This window comes from Eptesicus fuscus, chromosome 15 (genome assembly GCF_027574615.1).
Source record: "Eptesicus fuscus isolate TK198812 chromosome 15, DD_ASM_mEF_20220401, whole genome shotgun sequence".
Classification (NCBI taxonomy): Eukaryota; Metazoa; Chordata; class Mammalia; order Chiroptera; family Vespertilionidae; genus Eptesicus; species Eptesicus fuscus.
In genome coordinates, this window is record NC_072487.1 from 191694 (window position 1) to 201240 (window position 9547).

General features: G+C 43.1%; 1 protein-coding gene across 1 annotated transcript in view; it reads left to right on the forward strand.

Annotated features, from left to right (window-relative positions):
• Window positions 1-9214, forward strand: part of TUBGCP5 (tubulin gamma complex associated protein 5) — a 109258-nt gene extending 100044 nt beyond the window's left edge. Inside the window, exons 22-23 of the mRNA XM_008156876.3 lie at window positions 6665-6765; window positions 8873-9214. Of these exons, the coding sequence (XP_008155098.2) occupies window positions 6665-6765; window positions 8873-8919 (148 nt within the window). The 3' untranslated portion in view covers window positions 8920-9214. The remainder of the gene's footprint in view (window positions 1-6664; window positions 6766-8872) is intronic.
• The last annotated feature ends 333 nt before the right edge of the window (window positions 9215-9547 follow it).

Sequence of the window (9547 nt, forward strand, 5' to 3'; positions counted from 1 at the left end):
CCCTTTTGTGTGCTATTTGGGCTCTCGTATTGTAATTGGGTCTTGATGTCTCATTCATGGGTCAGATCTCCTTTCAGGCTGGCTGACTACAAGGCTCACCCCTGACCATGTTGTGTGAGCTGTTGTACAGTGCTCTCAACACAAAAGAAAACATAAGTTTGCTCTAACTAGTTTGGCTCAATGGATAGAGCGTCGGCTTGTGGACTGAGGGTCCCAGGTTCGATTCCGATCAGGGGTAAATGCCTGTGTTGTGGGCTCGATTTCCAATAGGAGGCATGCAGGAGGCAGCCAATCAATGATTCCCTCTCATCATTGATGTTTCCATGTCTCTCTTTCTCCCTTCCTCTCTGAAATCAATAAAAATGTTTAAAAAATAAAAATTAAAATAAAATAAAATAAATAAAAACATTAAAAAAGAAAAGCCCTATCTGGTTTGGCCCAGTGGATAGAGTGTCAGCCTGCGGACTTAAAGGTCCCAGGTTTGATTCCAGTCAAGAGCACATGCCCAGGTTGCAGGCTCGATCCCCAGGAGAGGATGTGCAAGAGGCAGTCAATCAATGATTCTCTCTCATCATTGATGTTTCTATCTCTCTCTCCCTCTCCTTTCCTCTCTGAAATCAATAAAAATATACTTAAAATATATGCAAAACTAAAACACACAAAAGTACCCAACAATAACAGCAAAATTAACCACAAAAGAAGGGGAATTAGGAAAGAGAAAAAGGAACAATAATAATAAAAGAAAATATATATATATAATAGTAAAATAAAAAGAATACTAGAAGACAATAGGGGAAGAGAAAAATTATGAAAGTAAAAAAGGAGCCTGGCTGGTGTTGCTCAGTGGTTAAGCATCAAACTATGAACCAGGAGGTCACGGTTCAATTCTCAGTCAAGGGCACATGTCCGGAGTGCAGGGTCACCCCTCAGTAGGGGGCATGCAGGAGATAACCTGTCAATGATTCTCTCTAATCATTGATAGAGTTAAGAAAGGGAAGAGAAAAATAAGAAATGTGAAAGAAACAAGAGAGAAAATCCTATATAATAAAACCCTATAATGCAAATTGACCAAACAGCAGAATGGCCGGTCGCTATGACACACACTAACCACCAGGGGTAAGACACTCAACACAGAAGCTGCCCCCTGGTGGTCAGTTTATTCCCACAGGCGGAGCGCCTCTCAGCCAGAAGCTGGGCTCACAGGCTGGTGAGCACAGTGGCAGTGACAGGAGCCTCTCCCGCCTCCACGAAAGCGCTAAGGATGTCCGACTGACAGCTGAGGCGGGGAGCAGGCCTAAGCCATCAGTCAGATATCCTCCGAGGGCTCCCAGACTGTGAGAGGATGCAGACCTGGCTGAGGGTCCCCTTTCCTGAGTGCACAAATTTCATGCACCGGGCCTCTGGTAAAATAATTAAAAAGCATTAAAAAAGAGAAAATAATGGAAAATAAAAATAAAATAGTTGGAATTCATCTCAGTAGACTTTAGTGCCTGCTAGGATTTCCCTTTGGATCCTCCCCTTATGTTGGGTAAGGCTGTTTTGTATGCCAATTTCAGGCCTCCTGAGCGGTACTTTTGTGCTAGCCAATGACAGAAGCTGTCAACATTTGGGTCTCAGCATCCGATTCAAAGTTTGATGCAATCCACAGCATGTTGCTGCCTCCACTGGGCTTGTCTGCCCTCAGGAAGGGCCAAGCTGAGCTTCTAGGCCAGCATTGTAGCAGCACAAAGCCAGTGGTGGGTCAGCACACGTTCAGACTTCAGAGAAGATGGTGGGTGTGTTCCCGCCATCTGAGTCTGTCCTGGAATATTTCCCTACTTCAGCAGGGTGGAGCCTCTTAGCCAGGCTGGGGGATCTGCCAGAAGCCAGGAGTTTCAGCTCTCCTGTGAGAGGGAAGCATCAGCCAGGTTCCCAGAAATGTGGGGGCAATGGCCCCACCCCAAAGCCAGTCACTGTTCCTCCCTGAGCCTGGTGCCTCCTCAGCAGGGGTTGAGATGCAGGGTGGGACAAGCTGGACTTGAGAAAGTGGGAGGAGCTGGGTTTCTTAGGGTGGGACATTTGCCTTTCCCTAGACTTCTGCTGCTGGGAGGGTGAGGGGGCTTGCACCTCTCAGGAAAAATGATTGCTGTGACCCAGCACAGGTATCCTGATCCCCCGTGACTCTCCCCAATTCCTTCCACCCCAGGCCCTCCTCAGGCATCTCCAGTCCACATTGCCCTCCCTACACCAAAACCTGGGGTGAGTGGCTGGGAACGAAAAATCCTGTGTGCCAGCCCTTTAAAGAAATTGCATTGCCCTAACCCAGTGGTCGGCAAACTGCGGCTCGCGAGCCACATGCAGCTCTTTGACCTCTTGAGTGTGGCTCTTCCACAAAATACCACGGCCTGGGTGAGTCTATTTTGAAGAAGTGGCTTTAGAAGAAGTGTAAGTTTAAAAAATTTAGCTCTCAAAAGAAATTTCAATCATTGTACTGTTGATATTTGGCTCTGTTAACTAATGAGTTTGCCGACCACTGCCCTAACCAGTTTGGCTCAGTGGCTAGAGCGTCAGCCTATGGACTGAAGGGTCCCAGGTTCAATTCCGGCCAAGAGCATGTACATTGGTTGTGGGCACATCCCCAGTAGGGGTGTGCAGGAAGCAGCTGATCGATGTTTCTAACTCAATCCCTCTCCCTTCCTCTCTGTAAAAAATCAATAAAATACTTTTTTTTTAAAAAAAAGAAATTGCGCCCTAGCCGGTTTGGTTCAGTGGATAGAGCATCAGCCTGCAGACTAAAGGGTCCCAGGTTAGATTCCGGCCAAGGGCACATACCCGGGTTGCGGGCTCTATTCCCCCCCAGTAGGGGACAAGCAGGAGGCAGCCAATCAGTGATTCTCTCTTATCATTGATGTTTCTATCTCTCTCCCTTCCTCTCTGAAATCAATAAAAATATATATTAAAAAAAAAAAGAAAAGAAAGAAAGAAAGAAATTGCATTGTCTCCAGGAGGCTCAGCTCCCCCAGGCAGATAGAAGCCCTGCTGTGGGATGCAGCATGGATGGCTGTTCCCCGCTTTGGCTGTCCATGCTGGGGAGCCCTGCCTAGAGTCTAGGCCTCTCTCCTCTCAGGGGAGCCCTTGGCAGCCAAGATAACCCTCCTTACTTTTGGCCTGCCTCTTCTGGGAGCTGGGCCAGCCCCTCTCTTGACCCCGCCCTTCCAGTCTCTAGGTGGTTTCTGCTCTTAAGTTGTTAAATCATTTTTAAATTTAGGATTTTATATCTTTAATGTGTTATTTCAAAAGGAAGCTATGCTTGTGAAAAGTCAAAATAGAGAAGTGAATAATAGGAAAAGGAATTTCCTGTGCCCTCAGATCTAGAACTTGGTAGTACCATCCTGAAACACGATTTATGTGAAGCCCGGCAGGAGTGGCTCAGTGATTGAACATTGACCCATGAACCAGAGGTCACGAGTTCAATTCCCAGTCAGAGTACGGGTTGCAGGCTCCATCCCTAGTAGGGAGCGTGCAGGAGGCAGTTAATCAATGGTTCTCTCTCACCATTGATGTTTCTAAATCTTTTCCCCTCTCCCTTCCTCTCTGAAATCAATAAAAATATATTTAAAAATCAACAACGTGCCCTAACTGGTTTGGCTCAGTGGATAGAGCATCAGCCCAGGGTTCAATTCTGATCAAGGACATGGACCTTGGTTGCAGGCTCAATCCCCAGTAGGGTCCATGCAGGAGGCAGCTGATTGATGTTTCTCTCTCATCGATGTTTCTAACACTCTATCCCTCTCCCTTCCTCTCTGTAAAATCAATAAAATATATTTTTTAAAAACAACAGCAACAAGATTTATGTAGAAATGATACCTTCAGACTGTTTGGAAATTTTATTTTAGAGAAGGGCAGGAGGACTTCCTGTCAAGATGGCAGCATAGGTAAATGCATTATTCGAACCCTCCCACAACCACATCAAAATTACAACTCAACTACGGAAGAGCCATCATTCAAAACTGCTCAAAATATAGCTGAATGGAAGCCCTGCAACTCAGGACTTAAAGAAGAAGCCACACTGAGGCTGGTAGGAGGGGAAGAGACAAAGAACAGACTGGTCCCACACACATGGTGGCAGATAAAAACCGAGGGTTCCTCGGCTGCTGACACCCCCCCACCCCACCCTATCCTCCCCTGAAGAGCCAGAATTCACAGCCCCACACTAGGCCCCACAGCCCAGGGAAGAAGAGTCTCCATAACTTCTGGTTGTGAAAACCAGCAGGGAGTGTGGCTGTGTGAGACAGAGACCCCACCCAATTTCTGGGCCCATCCAAGCTGTTTCCAGTGGCTTTTCTTTTTTGTTGTTAATCCTCACCCAAGGATACTTTTCCATTGATTTTTAGAGGTCGTAGAAGGAAGGAGAGACAGAGAGAAACATTGATGTTAAAGACACATCTGTTGGTTGCCTCCTGCATGTGCCCCGACCAGGGCCAGGGATTGAGCCTGCAATTGAGGTATGTGCCCTTAACCTAAATCGAACTTGGGACCCTTCAGTCCAAAGGCCGACACTCTATCCATTGAGCCAAACAATCAGTGGCTTTTCTGTACTGCCTGTCAGTATTGGCTCCTGCTGCAGACTTTATTGAAATTTCTCAAAGGTTCACAAATTGCAAACAAGCAGCATTTGGGCTCAGCGTGCCCCAAACCTCTCGTTAAGTGGCCCCAGGCACAGCCCTAGTGGCAGCCGGCCTTGGTTTGCACCTTGGCCTCTCCTGAGCACCTCCAAACCCAGCACAAATGGCAGCCATCTGCAGATTGCTCTGTAGCTCCTGCTAGGTGACCCCAGGTGGGGCACAGGTGGTGACTGACCTTGCAATTCCTGGGAGTTTCCAGAGCCAATGCACCTAGTCAACAGCTTCAGACCTTGCCAGATTACAACACTACCATCTCCATGAGTGACAGTCAAGGGCAGACTCGGTGAGCACCAAAGCCCCGCTGAAGTAAGTCCTGCTCCATAAGGGTGTCTCCTACACAGCAGCTCCTCCACTGTAGTCTCAGTTGCTCCTCACTGCCAATTGGGCCTGGGTGTCAATCTCTCCCAGTGACACCAACAGCAGTTAAAGCTCAACTACAACAGGGCAGTGCATACAGGGATGTACCTGGAATGCCCAGCTCAGGTGACTGGAGAGGCTGAGCCACTGGGCCCTACAGGACACCTACTACACAAGGCCACTCTACCAATTTCGGGAGACATAACAGCTCTACCTAATACATAGAAACAAACACAGGGAAGCAGCCAAAATGTGGAGACAAAGAAACAAAACATGTCCCAAATGAAACATGAGAAAGCTCCAGAAAAAAAGAACTAAATGAAATTCAGGCAAGCAAACTAGCAAATACAGAGTTCAAAACAATGGTTATAAAAATGCTCAAGGAACTCGGTGAGGACTTCAACAACATGAAAAAAGGTCATAGAAGCCATAAAAGGAACCAATCAGAGATGAAGCACACACTAACTGAAATGAATAATTTACAGGGAGTCAACAGAGTAGATGAAGCTGAGAATCAAATCAGTGATTTGGAATTAAGGAAGCAAAAACACCCAATCAGAAAGCAGAAAGAAAAAGGAGTTAAAAAAAATGAAGATAGTGTAAGGAGCCTCTGGGACAACTTCAGGCATACCAACATTTGCATCATGTGGATGCCACATGGAGAATGGAGAGCAAGAAATTGAAAACCTATTTGAAAATATAAGAAGAAACTTCCCTAACCTGGTAAAGGAAATAAACACACAAGCCCAGAAAGCACAGAGAGTCCCAAACAAGACAAACCCAGAGGCCCACACCAAGACACATCATAATTAAAATGCCAAAGACATTTAATTAAAGACAAAGAATCTTAAAAGCAAAGAAAAGCAGTTAGTTACCTACAAGGGAGCACCCATACAATTGTTGATTGATTTTCAACAGAAACTTTTCAGGCCAGAGGGAGTGGCAGAGAATATGCAAAGTGGTGAAAAGCAGGACCTACAAGGAAGATTATTCAGCACGGCTCTTTCAGAACTGAAGGACAGACAAAAGAGCTTCCCAGACAAGAAAAAGCTAAAGTGGTTCATCACTATCAAACCAGTATCATATGAAATATGAAAGGGTCTTCTTTAAGGAGGATAAGAAAAAAATAGGTTAAAAATGTGAACAATAAAATGACAATAAATTCATATCAACAATTGAATCTAAAAATCAAAATAAATGAACAAGTGGAACAGAAACAGACTCAGAGAAACAGAACATTTTGACAGTTGCTTGATGGGGTTGGGGATCTGGACGGAAAAAGTAAAAGGATTAGAAGTATGAATGGGTTGGAGAGCCATGGAGTAACGGACAGCATAGGGAATACAGTCAGTATTCTAAGGTGTTGTGTCAGATGGGTACAAGACTTACCGGGATGACCACTTAGTTCTAAAATGTCTAATCACTGGACTGTACATCTGAAACATACAACATTGTATGTCAACTGTAATTGAAAAATAAAAAAGGATTAAATGGCCAAAAAAAAGTAAAAATATTTTTTAAAAAGTGAGGCAAGAAATTTTATATTTTGTCTTTATACTTGGGATTCTAAATAATTAAACTGAGGTACTTTTGAAATTATTCCAGATGCAATTACTTAAGTTGAAATGTACTTTCTTTCCTAGGATGGAATCTATAGAGAAAATGGAGTCTGATTTTAAAAACTGCCATATGTTTCTTGTCACTATTTTAAACAAAGCCGTCTGTAGGGGGTCCTTTCCGCATCGTGAGTATACATGCTAAAATCTTACTGCTTTTCTGTTTCCTTGTACAAAGGCTGCACGTTCCTATTTTGATACTGATCTCATGACAAATTATTTCAACCTGGAAAGTCTGTCAGCAGCTGGACCATGCTTTGAATTGTGGTGTGTGTGTGTGTGTGTGTGTGTGTGTGTGTGTGTGTGTGTGTGTGTGTTTTAGTTTTGTTTTGTTTTCAGAATTACTGTGGGATGAATGAATATCAAAGATAAAACACGGTTACTAAAGATTTTGCTTTCTAGTATGTCATTTGTTACACTAGTGGATTCTGAAACTATTGCTTAGAAAACCAGAAGGCAAAATAGATTTCAGTCACACTTTTCTTTTTTTAATTAATTTTTCTTGATTTCAGAGAGGAAGGGAGAAAGAGAGAGAGATAGAAACATCAATAATGAGAGAGAATCCTTGCTTGGCTGCTTCCTGCACACCCTTCCCTGGGGATTAAGCTCTCAACCCAGGCAAGTGCCCTGACCGGGAATCAAACCATGATCTCCTGGTTCATAAGTTGATGCTCAACCACTGAGCCCCACCGGCTGGGCTCAGTAACTTTCGATCATGTGCAGCTGTTGTAACTATTCCTTTTCAAAAGATGGAGGCGGGGGGATTCTTTAACAATTTAAAACTTCTGACAAACACTGAAGCAGGCGGAAGTCTGAAGGGTGCGTCGGGGAGGAGAGTGATGTTTAATTTGCAGAAACAAAGGACTAAGTCGTATTTCTTTGCGCAGCTTTTTTGGGAAAATATGCAGGGTTAATCTCGTCCCTGTTTCTGCATATTCAAATTGTGATCTATTCATTAAGAATAGCTGAACTGCCTGGCCCTTTTGGCTTAGTGGTTGAGCGTCAACCTATGAACCAGGAGTCATGGTTTGATTCCTGGTCAGAGCACATGCCCGAGTTATTAACTTGATCCCCAGTAGGGAGCGTGAAAGAGGCAGCCAATCAATGATTCATCACTGATGTTTCTCTCTCTTCCTCCCTCTCTGAAATAAATAAGGATAAGTTTTTTTAAAAATGTCTTAATTTTTGGAATATCTGCATAATTTAGTATATTTTTTAAAAAGAACAGCTGGACATTTTTTAAAACACTGTGTTAGAAATATTGATGCATTTGTCCATTTTCTTTAAATATATTTTTATTTATCTCAAAGAGGAACTGAGACAGAGAAAGAAACATCAGTGATGAGAATCATTGATCAGCTGCCTCCTGCACACCCACACTGGGGATCAAGCCCACAACCCTGGTTCATAGGTCAATGCTCAACCACTGAGCCACACCAGCTGGGCCATTTGTCTATTTTTTAATTCGGTGGCTGTAGGTTAGAACTTGGCATTTTGTTATGAACAGACTCCAGAGTTTCTGACATGTGGAACAAATACGATTTATTTCATGAAATGTCCAGATTTGTTTGTTTTCAAAATTAAAATGAAGTGAATAAAAATAAATCATACTTTTATAATTTGTATTTAATAAATGAAGATTATCTTTATTATACATTAAAAATAATCACCATTGCCCTGGCCGGTTTGGCTCAGTGGATAGAGCGTTGGCCTGCGGACGTAAGGGTCCCGGGTTCGATTCCGGTCGAGGGCACATGCCTGGGTTGTGGGCTCAGTCCAACGTGCAGGAGGCAGCCAATCAATGATTCTCTCTCATCATTGATGTTTCTACCTCTCTCTTCCTCTCCCTTCCTCTCTAAAATCAATAAAAATATACTTAAAAATCTTTAAAAATAAATAATAATCACCATTTTAGTTAAAAATGGAAAATGTGGCCCTGGCAGGTTTGGCTCAGTGGATAGTGTCAGCCTGCAGACTGAAGGGGCCTGGGTTCTATTCGGGTCTAGAGCATATGCCTGGGTTGCAGGCTCCATCCCCAGTAGCGGGTGTGCAGGAGGCAGCCAATAATTCTCTCTCATCATTGATGTTTCTATCTCTCTCTCCCTCTACCTTCCTCTCTGAAATCAATAAAAATGGAAAATGTTTTTAAATACTTCTCAGTTTTGAATTGATTAAAGCCTTACTCATACATTTTCAGATATTTAAACCAATTTTTTAACTTTATTCTTCGCACAGTGGAGTCTCTAGCACTGTCCCTCATGGCTGGCATGGAGCAAAGTTAAATACCTTCATGTGATAAATACCTCGGACTTCGTCTCCATCACATGCAGCTGAGAAATAAGAATCATTTGTTTTTGTCTCTTTAAAAAACTCTTCTCTGCTGTCCATCCAAGTGGGTTTGTAGGTGTTTTCGCTGAAGCTTATTGGGTAGTGTATAGGGTTATCTGTATAAAATTGTATCAATAGTGCAAAGTGTACATAGGCTATTTACACCTATATTTCCTACTGTAAGCGATAGATTTATGGCATTGTTACCTTTAGATGTGAATGATATTTTTGAAAATGTAATTGTTAATATTAAAAATACAGCATTTTACATTTTTTATTCTTCTTTTACTGTCAGTTTTTTTGTGTAGAGTTTTACATGTTGTCTTCCCTAAAGCTTGTGTGAGATTTAGCTGTCTAAAAATGTATTTTTATGTGCCTCAGAAGTTCCAAAATGGAAAATAGCTTCAACAAATATCAGTAATGTAAAGGCCAACTTCACGTAGGAGCAGCTGTTGGTCCATACTATCATTTGGCCTTTCTGAGCCTTTTTAGCCAGGTAAGTCATGCTTACCATTCCATTCCCGTTTCCTTCTTGTGCTCCCAGTATATCTCTAGCATTTATGACTGAGCACCACATTTACT